The sequence below is a fragment of the Anser brachyrhynchus genome (genome assembly GCF_964034855.1).
Source record: "Anser brachyrhynchus genome assembly, chromosome: 9".
Lineage (NCBI taxonomy): Eukaryota > Metazoa > Chordata > Aves > Anseriformes > Anatidae > Anser > Anser brachyrhynchus.
The window spans coordinates 13,519,551-13,539,088 of record NC_137703.1 but is presented as its reverse complement, the minus strand read 5'-3'; the positions used below and the strand labels follow the sequence as shown (position 1 = coordinate 13,539,088).

The following is a 19,538-nucleotide window of genomic DNA, read 5'->3' as shown; positions in this document are numbered from 1 at the left end:
ACTTGCGCCATTCTGGTCAACCAGTGTTTCTCTAATGCATTATCTTTGTGTACAGTCTCAGCCAATTATTTTAAAATGCTACTCCACGTGTATTTCTTTTGATTAAAAACACACTTGACAAATACATTGTACAATAAAGTTTATTAGCTGTTCTCCTCTTTCTAACAAATGGAATGGATAGTGTTGGTAATTCTTTACAAACCAAAGCTAATTTGGTTGTGTGACTGCACCGTGACTGCCATAAGCACATCCCTTTCATGAACAATCATTTAAAATAAGCAATGGCAGGTACTAAATAATACGAGAATTAGATAATTTCATTACTGAAGGTAGTTCCATGTTTTGCTACAACGTATTTATAACATTTTGCACAGAAGTTAGTGCATTCCAAACGGAAGATCTTGCACCTATGCAATCCAAGATAAACATATACAGAAAAATAAAATGTATTCTTGACTGAATTCTCCCTTTGGTTAAGACATGCATATTACAAAGAAAAAAAGACAAACCTGAAATTCCGTAGAAAAGAGGAGAACTTGCACATATTTTTTTCTTGCAACTAATAATTCCCTGGACTTTTTGCCCAGCCACCATAGCCCATTTGATTTCATGAGATTAAGGAAGGTAAATTCTAATTTGTATTTTTATTCAAAACAAAAAGCTAGGAGTAGGTGGTAAAAGAAAAATATATATTTTTATATATATATATTTATACGTGTGCGCAACTATGTAAAGAAAATAATTCCCATAGTTACAGAGTTTAGTTAAAGAAAGTTTAATATATATATATATTTATTATAACAAAATAGGCAGTTATTGTGGGTAAAATATTCATTAAAATCTGACCCCTAAGAACACACATTTTTAGGCTACGAATCACTCTCTCAGTGCCCTAATAACCATCTCTGCAATTGTTTTCTGTATTACTGCCAAGGGAAATTTGGCATTCCTCTGAAAAATACAAGGTTTCCTAGCACCTAAACATATTTTAGGCTCAAAAAGTGTGGTGACCATTATCTATAAACAATTTCTGTAAGACACTATAAATAGTGTTGCACGAGGAAGATTAAAAACATTACACATCTTTATCCCTAGCAATTTTATTGGCAAAAAAATGAAAAAATAGATTATAAGAATATCCATATGAAATTATGAAAATGAATATCCCTTGAGAAGTAGTAATGGGAGTTCATGAAAACGTTAACTCAAAATTTTAAAGTTCCTCTTTAACTGCCTGGAAAGAAAAAAAATATCTGTGAGAACAGAATTCAACTCAGAAAATAAAACCTGAAATTGATTGCCCTGACCAAACCATGCTATTAAAGTTAAGCGTGCAAAGTTACTCAGGATTTACAACTTCCTTGAACAGAACTTTTCTTTCAATTGTTATGAAATTTTAAAAGAAGGTCTACAAAGCTTTTTTGAAAAATCTTTGAAAGTTACTTTCCCTTAAACATTAAGGAATTTTACCAAGCAATTCCCTCCCACCCCAACCCCAAACTAATAGCTGGTCAGGCCATTCCACTGTCATGTTTGAAAAATGGCAAACCAACAACACACAATAATACAAATTATTTAAACTAAGAAAGACATCAAATTTAAAGCATTATGGGAACTGCAGAATGTGATGGTTAGGGTATGAACCACACTGGGAAGAACTAGAGGCAGGCTCCACTGGAAGGGCTTAAGAGTTGTCAGATGTAGTAGGTGATGACAGTTAGAAAATGAAAAACAGAAATCCATTTTCATAATTTTTCCTTTGCTGGAACCCAGATGTAAGGCCCAGACTGTTCCTCTATGATCTGTTTCACTTGGTTGTAGATTTCTTCCAGTGTGTCTCCTTGGACAATAGCTGCAAAACATAATGTGGCAATCAGCAGTCATCTTTCCTTGCTCCATACAGAAACCAAGATGTTCTAAGCCAGGAGGTTATCTTCTCTCATAGAGCAGCAAAAGGATTTCACATTGCTGAAGGAAGGGATGCCTACGGAGAACTCTAGTTTCTGTGCTTCTGGACAAAAAGTACATTGCTGATGATATTATAGGACAAACAAAGCAACATCTCTTCCACTCAGAGGCCTGGGGTTAGGAAATACTTCTCCTTTTAAAAATATTCATATACACCTGAGGAGGGTGTTTTTTTTTTGCCTTTCCTAACTACGTGCTAGAGTTGGTCCAAGTCAATCCACATATTCCCTTTGGTCCAGCTTTCATTTGTGTTTCCAAGATAAACAGACAGGACAGTACAGGGCTGCGTACTGCATCAGTCTGAGGCCTGGCTTGATGTAGTGAAGGCTGGTGAACTCCTCAACCAGACCCTGACATTTCACAGCAAGGCTGATTGACCTTGGGGTTTCTGCCTGAGAGCACTAGCTTTGGTTTTGGCAAAAAAGAGGATGAACTCATGGAATTTGTTGTATATTCAATAGATTAAAGTTTCATATAGTTAAAATGCAATTAATACTCAGATTATGTTAGATATATTTTCTCCAAGGCTAGAAAATAATTAGAAATGAGCCATGACATGTTTTGACATATCAGAGTAAAGTGTAGTCTGGTGAGAATGAGGATGAAGTTTGAGCTTTCCTTACCACTCTTCAGCCTGAAAAAGTGATTGCCATGAGATAGCGACTTATTTTTAATTAGAATTGCCACCTCAGAATTGATAAGCTAAGAAACAAAGTCTAGCATGAAAGATAACGTTGGAAGCAGGCCAGATGTACTACTTTGTGCATTAATTTATTACTGCTGCTTCCAAGCTTTGTTTTAATGCAAATTACTTCCTTTTTATTCCTACTCATCATTCCTATCCCTTAAAAACCTTCTCCCCATCGGCAGCCCATTGTCACAGTGCCTGTGGGAGGAGGAGTCTGTTCAATTATTACAGCTCAAGTGTAATGTTCACAGCACTACAGTGCACTAGAAAGGTTCAGAAACATTTTTACCTTGCTAATTATCATCTTACTTCTCTCCAGCTACGTTCAACCATATTCCTTCTAAAGCTCAATACCCTCAAAAGAGAACATGCATGTGCTCTTCATATGGTTCACTGCAAAGTTTAAGTCAGTCTAAGCTTAATTTGCTGATGAAGTTGATGTCAGTTAACTCACATGATGTAGCATTTTTTTTCTTAACAGATTAAGCAATTCTCACACAATCTGTTGTACCAGCCGAGTACGGGTGGCAGCCTCCAAATGGTAAATGGGACTGTACTGCCTTTAAGTATCTCAGATAGATTCAGAACAGAACCCCTGCCCTCAACTGCATTAGCAAAGACAAATCTGACCATGGGATGTTGCTATCTGCCTTTAACACAAACTTCATTCTTCTAAGAAGAAAAATGGCCCACAGCACTAGGGCTCTTAAAAAGGGATGATAAGATTTTGAAGTATCTTGAACTCTGGCCCTTAAAATTCACTAACAAAATTGCGCAATATAATGTCCTAACATAACCTGGGAGAATATCAGCTATTAACTAAATAGTTAATGTCCATTAAAATAAATACAACAGTTTCCTGAACAACAAACCTGACATACCTACAAGTCATTTGGTAAATGACTCTATAAGAGAGAGAATTTGCAATCTATATTGGAGAGTCCCACAGCTTTCTAGGTGCAGATGGATAAAGAGCTATAAGAAGAGCTGGAGAGCTAGATGTAGGCTTCGGATAAACAGTGAAGGCTGCAAGGCAGCAGATAGGGATGCCAACAAAAAAGGGAGGGACTCAAGTTGTTCATTGTGTGGGTAGCACACAATGCAGAGAACAAGGCAGCAGGAAGACAGGCTGGGAGTTTACTGGGTCCTTCATCTTCCACCCATGTGAAGCCACCGTACTTTCCAGTGTTTCTGCTCAGGATAAGCAGACTATTTAAGGATGTTTTGCATTTGCAGTTCTGCCTATGCATTATGGGGAAGAAGAAACTGGGCAAAGGTGATGTGTCACAAAAAGGAGGCAAACGGGGCAAACACTGAAACATTGCAAAAGAACGTAACAGGAAAGAGGGGGGGGGGGAGTGCCTATCTCTGACAGTAATAAAAAAGGCTCGTTTCTGTCCTCTTAAAAGTCCTGACTTGATCATTCTCCTCATTCTGCAATCCACAATGCCAAAAAAAAACAGTTTGAGTACTTATAGCCTACCCCTTGCTGTTACAGTTAACAAACCGCATTTGTGTATGCCTTGGACCTAAGTACCATAAGTCTGTCATGCCATAATACCAGAGATTTAATTACTAACATTCTTTATTTCCCAATTTCAAAAATTGGAAGTTAAACGCTAGGTAATCTCAGCTCTACAAATAAAAGCTTTAAGTATACAACATAGCAACAAAGCAAACATCTGCATTTCAATACCTAGAAAACTGACAGAAAGCCTCAAGATTTTAAAACCTACATTAAGCTACTGGTAAACTTTTGTATATACTAAATTCATTAGTAAAATTGGCACCAGCATAGCAGTACGGAGGTGGTTCTATGATTCAAGAAAAATCACAGATCAGCCTGAAAACAAAGTTCAACCTTATCTCAATGGTAAGATAATTACTATACGGCAAGGAATAAAATTTCAACTCTGGCAAGGGAACAGTCCCAAGGAAAACAAACCTGTGAAGTGTTCAGTAAATTCTTGCTCCAGTTTCATAGCTCTCTCAAATGTCTTCCTGGCTTGTTCTTCTGTTAGGCGTTTATTCATTTCCCTGAGATTGAAAACATTATACACATAAAAAAATACCTGTAATCTTTTGAAATAAAATTTTAAGCCATTGTCTGAGAATTAACCTAATAAGAGGCAGTCTACTAAATGACATATTTAAGTGGCGACTGTCCTGAGAACGAGCAGTTCTGACACTATGTTGTACAGAATTTTGTAGTGGCATTCATTCTTGAGCACTCTTGATTTCTTGATTAGAAACCCAGCCTAGCAGTCCCTAGAAATTCAACCCAGGAAGTTTCCAGAACAAAATAAATAATTACATGTTTTTTAAAATTTGGTATTACAATTATCTTCACGTAACTTGCAGCTGGCTATTCAAATACAATGACAGTCTCAAACAATTTAGCCTGAAGTATTTTTACTCACATGATATTTTCCACTGTTTTGGGCTTAATAAAAATGGAGATTGGGTACAGCTGGGCAATCTGCAACCTTTTGATCGCATTACCAGAAACGTCAAGAATACAATGTTTACCCTAAAAAGTAAGAAAGAAAAAGGAAAATGGCAATAAGCAAAGATTAAGTCACAGCTATGCATAGTGTAATAACTTAGAAGAGAAACCACGTTTCCATTGAAGCCAACAGAATTGGAGCATCTGCATCAACGATATCAAGATTTCACCAAACCGCATCAAAAACGATCACCTTTTAACACTGTATTTATTTAAAGGATCACTTAAGGATGTGGCCACGCCACAAGTCAGAGAAGAACCAGATGCCTCAACTGGCGTATCTAAGAGAATAGCCTCCACAGATGGTGAGCAGATTTGTCAATTTGTTAGATGGAACTGGATACAATCCTTCTGCTCTCCCCACAGGTAACACACTGGGGAACATCAGGTTTGAGACTGTGAATGCCATTTATTTGGGCTGATTATTTTTTTATATCTTTTTAGAAACAAATACCTATTTCTTCCTCAGGTTGTTGAAACAGAATGTGGCAGGGTTTCTGTTCTCCCACTACCAGTAACTCTCCATCATCTCAGGATTTCCTCATTTCAAAAGCTCTTCCTGTTGCTTGACTCCTATCTAGACACATTTATTTCCACTCCACATATTTGTTTTTTTCCTTTGAATAGCATATGAATAATGTGTGACATCACCATTTCAGAAAGGGATGCGGTAGAGGAAGAAGAGCAGAAAACCACTCTTGGACGTCTAAAATGAGAAAATCTTTTTCTTTAGAAGGACACCTAATATGAATGACAGAATTCTGTGAGCCAGGATACAAACCCACAAGCACTATGAAAACAAAGGTTACTTATATCATAAAACATACTTTCTGAACTCCTGGGAGATCATTCTTGGAGGCCACAATCAAGAACAAGGAAGTAACTGCAGTCTGGAATGCCTGACACATTTCTGTCTCCTGGCAGAAGGGATCACCACGTTCATTTACATTTAATCCCTTGCGTAACAAAGACTACAGAATTTTATTTCAGGAATTTTTAAAGAGGATAGAAAAGTTCTTCCCACATGAACAATACAAAACTGCTTGCTTTCAACTATTTCCAAGATCCAGGCCATGGATATGGATGCTGACTGCTACCATTTAAATCAAGTGTTTGTATATTCTAGCACATTATTTTACTACACATGCTGACCTGTCCATATCTTTCATATGGCTTCTCTTCAAACGTGGTACATGCTCTGGGAATAGAGAATTAAGAGGTCCATGTTCCCTTTGTGATAGTACTGTTAGTATTTGCTGCGTTTGGTCCAACAACTTATGCCAGGTGTTGAAAGACATTGGACAAATGACAGAAGGCTAGATTGCCAGCACAGCAGAGGTGCTGGACCTTGTAGAATACAACTGTGATGATTTACTCCATACTGATAGTGAACGTGCATTAAAAGTGCCCTCCAGCACAGGGATTTGCAAGCTGCTAGTGGTGACAAAGGAGGGAAGATATGAAAATTCCTTTCAAGAGAAGATTTGGAAGACAAGGAAAAGAAACGCTAGTACTTCACGATGCAATTATCACATTGTCGTTCATGGAAGCTGTTGTGCTCTTTGTATTGTACATTTAAACAATTTAAGTATTTTTATTTCCTTATTACACTGCATCTGATTGAGAAACACAGCATAGCACTCAGTTTCTTTTACAATAACTAAACAATGGTATCAAAAAGCATCTTTAGTTGTGCCCATTACAGGTAAGGACACAAGAGGGATAGGTATCAGCTGGAAGGAGGGTAAACAAGCACAATTTAAAGCTGCTGCAAGAATACTATTTCTGGCGGTTCTGGGGTAATAGCAATCAATTCTGTCAGGTTTGCCCCTACATTCATCACAGAAAACTTGGAAATTGTCTTCTGTGTCCCAGTAATAAGACTCACTGAAGAGACCCAGCTCATAAGGGGGAGAGGAAGACAAGAAGGTTAGGTTAAGAGTTGGACTTTATGACCTTAGAGGTCTTTTCCAACCTAAATGATTCTGTGATTCTAAGGAAGGAGTAGCACCAGACCAACCAGTTTGCACCCCTACCGTAATTATGAAGTCAAGTTCTGAAGGACTGGCTGTTGCATCCCAGCAGAATAAAGTTAGTTGGAACTGAGAAATAGCTGCATCTACCCAAAGTCCCAGCATGGAGTCATCTGGCAGTACTTTGTTCTTGATGTTAATTTACAAAAAATTCACAATTGTTTTGTGTCCTAATAATCCCACTAGATGGGCATAAGAGCCAATCAGCCAATTTTGGGTCTAGAATGGAACTAAAGATGGTATCTCTGCGACCACTTGAAGCAACTGCTAACAAGTTTGTAACATTTAAGCTGTTCAATGAATAGTTTCATCATTTAATGACATACGAAAGCTTTACACCTTCATCCAGCCTCCCCAGGTATTGTTCATTTCCTTTAATGATTTTGTAATCAATTTCTTTTAATTTTTTCAGTATCTACCACTGGACCAGACTGTATTCCACAGGGTTGGTAAGACAGCAGAAGAAAACTTCATCATATGAACCACAAAATTTCACCACTTTCTCCCTGTTTTTGATTCCAGTAAATTACTCCTTCCTGAAATAACAATACTTATCCATTTGGCCAGAGTGGTTTACACTTCTTTCCCGAGGACTAACTACATTCCCACATCACACAGATTAACCACACTTACCCTCTGTGTGTCCAAACAGAAAGTGCTCATGCTTATGAGTTCCCACCTAGAAAATAGCTGTTTTGTCTTTCACACAGATCAGATATTCTCTAGTGTAATTGCACTGTATTTGTAAGTTAACTAGAACAACATTCATCAACCTAACGTGAAACATTTGCAAAGGATTTTCACAAATCCATTCTCTTTAAAACAAACATTGTACTCTAAGAAATGGGATTCCTTTCTCCCACTCTTTTTCGGGGATCTCAAATAAAGAAATATGTGCAAGAAATAGTTAATGAAAACCTGTTCAAGTCAAAAACGATGAAGAAAACAGCCTTCAAAATGTAGTGGCATTCATGTAAGCGGTTTGTCTAAAACAGTTTACTACATTCACTCTTTCCCCTTTGTCAAATAAATCCATGAAGGGCACACGGATTTAAGATTTTTTTCCACACAGGTCTATAGCATCAAATGGATCATCATATTAATCAACTCCACCACCACTATTCTTAATTAATGATCTATGTATGTAAGCTATTTAGCCTCTAATTCCAGTGATTTTCCACCCTATTCTCTTTTTATAACAAGATAAAAACTACAGTTGCCCTTTTCCAGTAATTTAATCACAATGCTCTCTTTATTTCTCTTAAATGTATTTGTGACAGTGCACCTTGTTTCTAGTTTTGTACAAAGTCCTTTTAAGGTTACAGAGTTCCTAGTGGCTTCTTGCCATTCTTCTCTTTTCCCCTTTCAGTACAGTCAGATAATCACCTCAGTAAATGAAAGTAACTGGCACTGATTTACCTTTTCTGCTACTTCTCGCACTGATTGGACACTTGTTCCATAAAGATGATTATTGTACTGGCCAGCTTCAATGAATTTGTGATCCTGAATATCCTTCTCCATTTGCTCTCGAGAAGTGACAAAATGGTAATCACGTCCATCCACCTCATAATCTCGTTTTGGTCTAGTAGTATCTTTAAATATAAACCAGTAATTTTTAAAGCAAAACAAGAAACAGTGACTTTTTTCCCCTACAACATCCAAAAATAGTCTTCCATTTATACTGCAAAATTGTCACAAGCAAAAAGATGATTGACAATTAAGATAGCTCTTACAAAGTTTAGACAATATACTAAGTTTTAAAACTCAATATACAGAGGGTAAGTCTATCAAGAAGGTAGCAAAAGACACAGAATAATTTTAGTATTTGCTGACACTTACGTGGAACACATGAGCCAAATTTGTCTGGAAATTCTGAGATCAGATCATCATTTATTCTGTCTTTCATGGGTCCCAAAACAATCACAGGTCGAGTATAGTTGACTATTAAACATAAATAAAATAAGTTACATTTCAATGAGATGACTACCCTTTAACGTTCAACAAAATAAACTTTATCATATGGTAACAGTCTTAACATTTAAAAGAATATGTACTCCTAAAAAGAAAAAAAAAGTTGAAGAATGTATATTAACTAAGATAGCAGTCAAAGATGTCAGATATTTACTCTCAATTGACTACTCTGGGTTACTACTGAAGATGAGGCTTGAATTATGAAGCCTTGGGGAAAAAATAAACTTTTCACAAAGCAACACCCTTCATTTTAATGAAAACAGCAAAATGAGAAGTTTGAAAATCTTTTCAATTCAAGGAGAGCTCTTAAAATTTGAGTTCTCTGTTGGGAAAAGCTTCTTTATTACTTCCAAGACTACCACTTAAATACTTGCATATGAAAACATTCAACTATAGCTTCTTTAACTACTAACACCCCTATAAAATGAACTATAGCATCTTTTAAAACATGCTTCATTTGTTAGAAAGCAATAAAGGGCTTTTCGTTGGAATTTAAGGACAAGCAGAAGATACCTAATTATACTGCAAGAGCCATGAAGACAATAATGTCTAAATATCTAGTTATTAGCATATCATTTCAGCTGTATAAATTTCAGTTTTAGGTTCAATCTGTCATTAGTACACAAGTAAATCCAAGTTAAAGTTTGACCTATAAGATACATTTTTAACTTAACTCCTGAAACTAATTCCTTCCAGTGGTAATAATATATTCCTAAAAGAATTCTCTTAGATTCTATTAATTCAATTTGTGTATGATGTATATTTACTTCGTTTGCTACCGTATTTTATAGGTACTAGAAATGAAGTATGCCTTTTTACAAATTATATTTCTAAATATATGAGCAATGTATCAGATGATGTAAATCAATGTGATAAATAGAAAGAGTAAAAATTCAACATCTATTATACTCCGTGAAGCACGACCAGGACCAAGGTGAAAAAGAAATGATAGGATCCCATTAAAAATCAGAAAAGAAAAAAATCTAAATCCAAATGTGAAGAAGTGTTTTCTTCTAATTAATTTTAATTTCTTTTTTTTTTCTGAAGATTTTTATTTGGCAATTTCTAACCAAATAAGCCATATATAAGGAGCACATACAGAAATAAGAGACTACAATGTTTTATAAACACTTCAACTAAAGTTTGCTACAATAGACAAATAATCTGATACGATTTTTGCTGTGACAAAAAAAGGAACAGCAATGGTAGGATTGCTAAAGCAATATTAAACTGAAGCAAACTATTATTTCTGAGGTTCACACTGATGTAACTTCAATATACCCTATTTTCCTTACACAACGTAAACCACATAATGGAAAGAACCACTGCTAATTAGCACACCTTTGGATTATGTGCTAAATAATATATCAATTGTATTTAATAATTTATGCCTTTATGCTTTATTTATTTTAATAATGGTAGCAAAAATTAAAAAAAAAATAGTGAAGAAGTTTATTATGGTGCTCAATACATAAGGGCACATAGAGCATTCTGAGGATGAATATTGTGTGAAGTGAGATCTACAAACCTTCTTGTTGATTGACAGGTTCATATGACAACACATATTCCTCTTGGCCACCTAAAAATAAAAATGCAAAGAAATATCTATGTATTGCTTTTCTAAACCACTAATATTTACATTGAGTCATTTAATGAACCACAATGATATAGACATTCTGCAGTAAAATATGCATTACAACGATACTGATGGAGGACATTTTTCAAGAGCGATGAATTATAAAAATTACAAAGATAAGCCAAACAAAATTTTAAAAGCATAAGACACATATAGTATAACTTCTTAAGATATGTTAGCATGTCAGGCACAAATATTTTAAAGCACTATTGAAATGCTTTTATGTTTCCCTGAACAAAATGCATGCATGGTACCATTCACTGCTAGAGGCAATGCTACTGTCATCATTACCATTTTCCATACTTTGAAGCCAGCTTTTACAGCATTTTCCTATACTTACACAGAGCTGAAAACATGTATGTCAAGGTGTAAATCCCTTCCAGTAAATTTTTCATGAAGTGGCATTTATATAAACACTTTCAACCACTTCAGTTCCACAACAAAATATTATGTTGTCTCTACTACATAACTACTATTTTATTAGAGATTTTTAAAAGATGAATTTGAAAATGAAGAAAGTTTTGTATTGTTCTCAGCTTCAGAAAGCACATTAGCAGTGAATGAAACTACAAGAACTAAATTTTGACCTTTGACAGCTGCAAGTTTCTTAAATGTTAGTGAAAGCATCTGAAATATACTTCAGTTGCCATCTCTCTAAAAGAACATTTCTAGTCCAATAAAATGTCTCAGAGTAATATTTCTTGCACAGCAATCACTAAAAATCAATTCCATGACAGCAGAGAATTTATAATTCAGAATGCACAAGCTTAAATTATATGACAAAACTATGAACTTTGAATAAAATACAGTGCTTCAATAACTCACTTGTGTAGTTTTTACAACACACTTTGGAATTCATACAGAGGTACACACTAATGCTATACCCGTCTTACAGAAACAGATGGCAGATGAAGGCTTTTATAAATTCATATATTGCTTCTATATATACGTTCTTTATTTGATAGCAAAGACCACTGATCTTTTAAATTTGAACTTTACAATCTCTAAGAGAAATAAAGATTTCTCTTATTTGTAAAAATTTGCATTCCAACTGCGCTACAGCAATACATGAACGAGCATTTTAATTTAAGGTATTGCAAGTGAGGAATATATTAAGACAGACATGGAAACATGCAACCTGTATATTTTAATATCTCAAAAAGTCACTCATGCAAATGGATTTTAGAAGGACAGTATATACTTTCAGAACCCTTTTTAGGCTAGGGAGAAGAATAAGGAATCACTGACTATCAACTCATCTATGAAATATCCAGCTAACATATAATTAGATACTTCTTTGGAAAAGTCACATTGCTATAAGGTCAAAAATTAGTTAAGCAGACTATTAAAGAGATAATAACAAGTATAAAGCATTCCCTGATTGAGGGCCAAAAGTATATATTGTCATTGCTTTTTCAATACTGTGGAAAAATGAATATTAATAGAATGAACCTTTTGAACAACCGTACTCATCTGTAATCAAGATAACTTTCATATTAGACAGCAGTAAAAAGAAATTAAAAAATCATTTTAATAAAAAGTGCTTGGAATTACACATTCGGATTAGCAAATCCATGACATTCATAATAAAATCAGGGCTTCTCAGGTAATAAAGATGTAAAAAGCTAACTAGTAGTACCAATAATGAGCTTTAAATGTAAAGAAAGCAAGCTGTTAATAAAGCAAGGTTTTTCCTCAAGAAACTTGGAAAAAAGAAAGCAGCAAATTTATGGAGAAACAGTCACAGTTAGATAGCTTTAATGGCACATCATTAAAAATGGTTAAAATTTGTAAGTTAGTCATATAGGCAACAGCAACTTCGATACATGCTTAAATCTGTGTTATTCTCAGTGAACATGAATGCCACGAATGCCTCCCCTGCCTTTTTTTTTTTTTTTTTGCAGTTAGTCTACAACAGTGTTAAGCACTGTAAGCACTGAGGATTTTTGTACACATATAAATTCTCTCCTTGAGTGTAATCATCTGTATGAAAAATTGTGGCTCATTACTCCTGACAATATCTGCAGCTTCCAAACAGATGTAACTGTTTGTGAACCACTTTCCTCATTACCCTAACATATACAATATCTGTTTCTGAAGTGCCTCTTACATGGTTAACAGGCACCCAGGAGCAGATCAGTGAGCCACTCTGTCACACTGCTTGACTTTTACTGTTCCTTTTTCTGTTCCTCTTCAAATCCACAGTGTTTTTATCTTCCTGCTCTGCTCTATCCCAGGTTTCAGGTGTGAACTCAGCAACCTTATCGAGGAGTTGTTCACTAGAAATGACCAATGGGACTGAAATGGGACAACCTACATCCTTCCCCCCCCCCCCTTTTTTTTTTTTTTTAATAAAAAAGCATTGTAGAGCAGCATCAAATAGCATATTACACTATTACACACTAGGAACATGTACTATTCTAGTAGCTCGGGTAGAAGTAAATAGCGCTTTAGCTTGGGTTAGTAAAAAAAGCTAATTCAGCCTAGTACTTAAAAGATATACTGCGGGTGGGGGCACGCACACGAGCATGGATCTAGCATGCTAATTTATCATAACTGACTCCGGCAACTAACGTGTCATATGCTTTGAAGACAATTCAGACTAAGCACCCACGCTTGACAAAATAGAGATATGAAAGCTGAAAAGCTAGGGTAAATACATGTTTGCTCATCTTCACTTTCATTAGAAGTATCTATTTGTTTTATCTGAGTATCAGTAATAAAATATTGTTGATAGTTATTACACTATTTAACAGATTACACAGTTTAGTTATGCTCTCAGTTATTAAGCTCAACTACATACAATTATATTTGTCAACATTAAATGTACATTTGGCTTTTAACAGCTGTAGCTAGCATGCATAATTTAAAAAAAAAAAGGAATTAATTCAAATTAAGCTGAACTAAGACAATCATAAACGACAAAAAATATCCATGAAGGAGGTTTGCAATTATTCTCTCTAGTCAGTTAAAAAGAAAAAAAAAAAAAGACAGCAAATTTTGCAGTACCCAACAAACACATGAACATGGATTTGACCTGAAGCTTACTATGAAGTTCTACTTAACATGTAAATACCCAGAAAAGACAGAGAGACAAAAACAAAGAGCTACTAAACAAAGGTTGTAAATAAACAAAGAACTTAAAAACACTTACGGTAACTACTTTCACTATCGCTGGCATTAGAGGTTACATGCTCTGAAATTGCAACACAATGGAAAAAAATAAGGAACACACACTAATGGCATGAGTTCAAAGGAAAGCAAACTGACAAAAATAATCCAGATGAAAGACAACAGTGATATCAAAATGCTGAAATCAATACATACTGCATATAAAAGTTTTAAGGTACTTCTCATAGCTCTCAGGATCAAGCTTAATTTCACACAAAAGGAATGGATGTTAATAAAAAGAAAAAACATTAAATAACACATCAAAATAAGATTATGAAAAGTACACTAATTTACATTTCATATGCAACCCTGCAATTTTTAGGTTTTCACTTCAAAATTAGTTTTGTTGTGCAAGAACTATGGGATCCTGAATTTCATTTTTTATGTAGGCAATTTATTGATTTTATAAAGAGTCCTGAAATATGTTCCAGGAAATAAAGTGAAGCACATTCAATAACAGACACCCAGCTACGGCATTGTTTCCTCTAGTAAGGATTTACTACTCAAAAGCTCCTGACTTTTACTCTAGAGCATCTATACAAATTTCATGTCTTTTTCATAGTAATCAAAATATTTCAGTACCTTTAAGCTATAATGTATATTTACTTTAATTTGTGTGTAATAGAAAGCATTAAACGTGTTTATGACAAAAATTAACTCAACTGAAGAACATCACATATCAATCTATTCTGTTACTTGCAAATTGTACAAATCTAGAGAACAAATGTCACTTTTGATATTGCTGGACTTTTTTGTAATGAAAAAATTTTCATGCCAGCAAATGACCATCTCTTTCTAATGAAAAGCACTCTTATGTTCATGGGTTAAGACTGTACAAAGAAACTTGTGTTTGATCTTCACAAAATAAATATAATCAAAATTAATATTATGTAGCTGTGTGCATAGAATGATACATATTGTTTTCATTGGAAGTCTTTATAATACATTGAATTTAGTGTGGTTCCTCCGCCACAAGATAAAAGAGAAGGAAGCAAGAGGACTCCGAAGGAAACAAAATAGGTATGGAACAAGTATGTCTTAGTGACTGATAAACAACAAAAAAACATCAGTCACATGTAAACTAGTTAATCTTTTAAAATACATATATTTTTTTAATTGGCCAATATCTTTAACATCTGTGATTAGAACAAACTTCCACTTTGTTTCTGTGCAGGAGAAAACATATTTACAAATGTTTGTGAGTACCAGAAATTCAGACCCACTTCCATTTCATTTTCTTGCTTTGGAAAAAGAATGCCCATATAGGCATGGAAGAAAAAAATAAATGTTTAAAAGCCTCATAATAGAACATGGCAGAATTGCCTTCCAGGGGAGACATTGTACTAATCAATTAAGAACACAAGTTGTGGTAAACTGATAACTGGTCTATTGTGGCAAGCAGTCTTGCAGAGCCAAGGTAGCAGAGCTTGTGTTAAGCACGGTAAGGCAGTTTCCAAAAGTTGGACTGCTGAAAAAAAGGCTCAGAATAGACATTTGTCTTTTTACAGAACTACCTAGTGATATTTCTGGACCACATTACATAGTTTAATGATTATAAGGCCACAGAAGTTGATTATGATTGGTATTCTGCTCCAGACCAATAATCTCCTTGAAACTGGTTTCAGAAATGGAAGATCAATTTTATTGCTACCAGCATTTTTATTTACTTAAGTGACTGAGGCCGAGCATAGAAGTATCCCACTTCCTACATGTAATTTCAGGAACACAGAGCATAACATAGAGGATGAGAATAAAGGGAACAGTTACGCCCTGGGAAGAAACGTTATCTTTAGTGACCAATTTTACTATCCCATAAACACCTAACAATCTACTTGTTTAATATCTGTCATGAAAGACACGTTATGACTATTTATTTTAGTCCAGAGGTGATGTCTGTATACACAGATCTGTTACAGTATTCAGCAACTTTTGAATCTTGCTGTATTCAATCAGTTACCAGGCATTTCTGCAGGAAACAAAATTAATGCTTATGTGTCTCCTTTATCAACTACCCCTCTACCTAGTCAGTGGTGGTCTAAGAGCATCATAAGAGTTCAGAGAAAAACTCTCATGGCATCTGTTAAGGAAAGCTTTTCTTTGTCTTGTTTTTAAAGAGCTGAAGATATCCATCACCTAGAGAGAGGACTGCCAACTACTTAAATTATGACAACAGTTGTGCTATGACTGTGAAAAGTCATTTTTTAAATAATAAAACACAAAACCAATACTAAAATAACATTAGCAAAATATATCAACAAATTTACAAATACAGTCACTGTCAAGGACAAATAAGTAAGTGCTGGTAAGCTTCTGAACAACAACAACAAAAACCCACTAACGTCACAATCAATTAAAAAGTAACATGTTCCTGAAAGCAAAAATCCCCAGAACATTACAAACTCGAAAAATCTTACGAAACATTTTTAGTCAACCTCCTTATGCCAGTAGAGCACCAGTCTCAAAGAGATCTGTTTTTAAAAAAAGTAGTTTTTCAGATGGAGGTTAAAATAACTTGGGAGTATTTTGATCACTTACTCAGGCCTTTTGATCCCATGTCGTCAGGGACCTCCTGCAGAGTAGTCCCCAGAGGGCAAGCAATAAAAAGACAATCACAAAGAAAATAATTGTCAGTAATATATAAAATTGGCGCTACGACAGGAGACAGTTCCCAGAACATCACAGGGGAAGGTAAGTCCATAGGATTTAACCAGACCGACACATGAAGTGTTATCACTGGTGCAAACGGCAGAGACTGCAGCTTGTAACAGACCTGGTCTGAATCAGTAAAAATACTTCTTGAGAAGACTTTTTTTTTTTAGTGCAGGCAACAACAAAGTCAAAGTACTTTCTCTTCATTAAGGAAAGCAAATTAGAATAGAATGACTTGGAAGCTACCAGTCTAAAGGGACCGACTGGAAAGCCTGGTAAACTCAGCCATACTTGCTTTGCTGCTCCGCACTCTCATCAGGGTGAGGACTGAGGAACCATTACTGACGGCACTGGAGAGCTGTTACCTCCTCCAGTTAGACATACTTATCCGACAGTATTATCCAGTTTACTACAAACTGGGACATTCTTTGGTTACAATTTACGTAAAGAGCAAACAAATGATTGCATTGATTTTATAAATTGGTTTGTCATTCGCACATCGAGCTTGTTAGCCTGTTGCAGCTCATGAAACTGTCTCCATAGTAACACCCTACTGCAATCTAGCAGGCCCTTCTACGTGTGCTTTTCTCTCATTGAGTGCCACATACTTACGGTCAATATCACTGGTTTCCTGCTCACTCTGGTCCTTGTTCTTGTAGAAGGGAAATTTTCGGGAAAAGAGGTTCTTTTTACGCTTGTCATTGAATGACTGCTGAAGAAGAGAAGGAGGGGCAAAACAAAGGATGTCTAATTCTGTGTGAACAAAGGCCCAGACCAGCAGCTTTGTGGAAGCTGACTCCTATAACCACATTATGCAGTGCATATTCCAATTTAACAGTGTCTTCTCAGCTCATATAAAGTCGAGAGAGATCAGGATCATGGCTTTGCTCACCCCCTCTGTATTTCACATGCTTACTTCCAAGAGAATTGTCAGGCTGGTTTACCCTGTGAGGCCTGACCTGTATTTCACAAACAGGCTTGCTGTGAGTGTAACGAGATGTGAAAAACTAGGCTGCCAAAAGATGGCCAAACCAGAATGAACTCAAACAAAGCCAATTAAATCATGGATATTATCTAATTTAGGGATTATAGCCAGTCAAAAAAAAAAAAAAAAGGACAGATATTTACACATGCTTTTTACAAACAAATGGCGCCATAACAGCTCACCAGAAATATCTGCCAGTGTTACCCGTTTGAAAAGGCAAAACTGTAAATACTTTGGTGATAGCTGCTAAATAAAATACCACAGAACAACGAAAAAGTAAAGTTAAAAGCTAGCATTGTATTGAATTCTCTTATGGTAAAACTATGAAAGTAACAGTGAAATAGGAAGGGGGGGGGGGGGGGGGCGCAAAAATATCCAGAAAAAAATATTTTTTTCACTCTTTCATTATTGCAATTCATTACAAGTATATTGGAAAAAATGACTTCATGCTAAGAAAGTCTGCATCCCAGTACCAAGGCCCACTTTCAAAAGATATCAACTCATTTCATTTGTTTACTGTAGTAATTATTTTTCAGCTGTGCATTTACAGCGAAGAATTCTAACATGGAAAACCCTTCATGTCCAAGGCCCATACTCAGCAACTGCTGATGTTAACTGCTAAGAAAATTTCTTGAGCTATCTATATAGACATACATATATCTGCCCATTTGCATATCAACTATTATCGTGCTTATTGTTTAAGTGATGGAGGGCATGAATATATTTTCATTCATATATCTGTATGCTTACAGGTATAATTACTAAAACAAATGTTTTAGTCATCTGTCATGTCTTTTGCTGGAGACATTATGTGACTGCAGCACCTTTAGCTTACTGTTCTATAGAAAGTAAATTAAGAGCCTTGACGTATAAATAGGTCAATAACACTTTTTATTGTAATTATGCACAGAACCGAGAGAGCTAATTTCATGCTAGATGAAATTTCTTTTTTCCTTTAGGCATAAGTGAATCACCTAAGCAGTTTTGCCAGGCTACGTAATTGGCCATGTTTGTGTCATTTGGTTTGCAGAAATTCTATTACTGGGAAAACAGCAAAAGTAGTCAAATGACCAGCTTGGTTTTGAGATCTTACTCTGCTGGGGCACTACTTGTTTGTAAGCCAAACACAGCTGATATGCCATGGGAAGTAATAAAACTTCCACAGAACCATTTTTAAAAAGCTACTTTTAGAAATAACCAAAATATATTCAATTCACACATTAAAAGATCCCATTAACAGCTATTTCTACAATTTAGGGCATGTTTCTTTTCAATTAACATCTATCTTATTTAGTTTAGTGTGAGCTCATCTTTCCTTAATTATATGGAACACGGTTGCAAGAAGTTATACTACCTTTGCTATCAGCACCAAGGATGGAATGAAATATAGTAATAAGTAGGAGTCATAAAGGACTGTGTTTTTCAAATCGTGGCCCACCTTCTTTGGTACAAGTACAAAACAAGAATTTGGCCTTCCTAAAGAGAATACCTATAGTGCAACACAAGCTGCATCCTGCTCCAAGTATTAACAGTCTTTCTGGCCATCTGTTTTAATACAGACTTGCTTGGCAATATCACCCAGTGAAAAATCCAGTGATATTTTCACTACCACTGTCAAAAAAGTTTGCTTTAAACTACCAAGTGTTAAAGAGGCATGTTGTACCATAGGAGCACCATAGGTGTCATGAGCACCAAGCTCTGGCGATAGCAATATTGTTTTTAGTAGTAGCCAAAAAACCTTTAATTGGCTGGCATCTGTGTTCCACTAAAACTGTCATTTTCACTGTAAGAGCTGGTAACCTACCAATCTCGCACATGGACAAAAGAACTGTTTTCAAGCTAACCATATGCTTGTAGGAACCATGGTTGGCATTGGCAAGGTTTTGGGTTACGGTCCTCTTGCTTGACCTTCTTTGTACGAAACCAACAAG

General features: G+C 35.5%; 1 protein-coding gene across 18 annotated transcripts in view; it reads right to left on the bottom strand.

The window, feature by feature from the left end:
- Positions 1–122: 122 nt before the first annotated feature.
- DLG1 (discs large MAGUK scaffold protein 1) overlaps positions 123–19,538 on the bottom strand; it is a 167,075-nt gene continuing 147,659 nt past the window's right edge. For 6 of the 18 annotated variants that reach the window (XM_080604847.1, XM_080604864.1, XM_080604848.1 and 3 more), the window contains 8 exons: positions 17,235–17,334; positions 13,957–13,998; positions 10,695–10,745; positions 9,035–9,136; positions 8,615–8,787; positions 5,077–5,186; positions 4,602–4,693; positions 123–1,852 (listed from right to left, as the gene is read on the bottom strand). In XM_080604847.1, coding sequence (XP_080460973.1) covers positions 1,746–1,852; positions 4,602–4,693; positions 5,077–5,186; positions 8,615–8,787; positions 9,035–9,136; positions 10,695–10,745; positions 13,957–13,998; positions 17,235–17,334 — 777 coding nt within the window. In that variant the 3' untranslated portion in view covers positions 123–1,745. Of the gene's footprint in view, positions 1,853–4,601; positions 4,694–5,076; positions 5,187–8,614; positions 8,788–9,034; positions 9,137–10,694; positions 10,746–12,254; positions 12,291–13,956; positions 13,999–16,508; positions 16,543–17,234; positions 17,335–19,538 lie in introns of all 18 variants that reach the window. The other 12 variants (XM_080604860.1, XM_080604861.1, XM_080604850.1 and 9 more) reach the window with 5 other exon arrangements.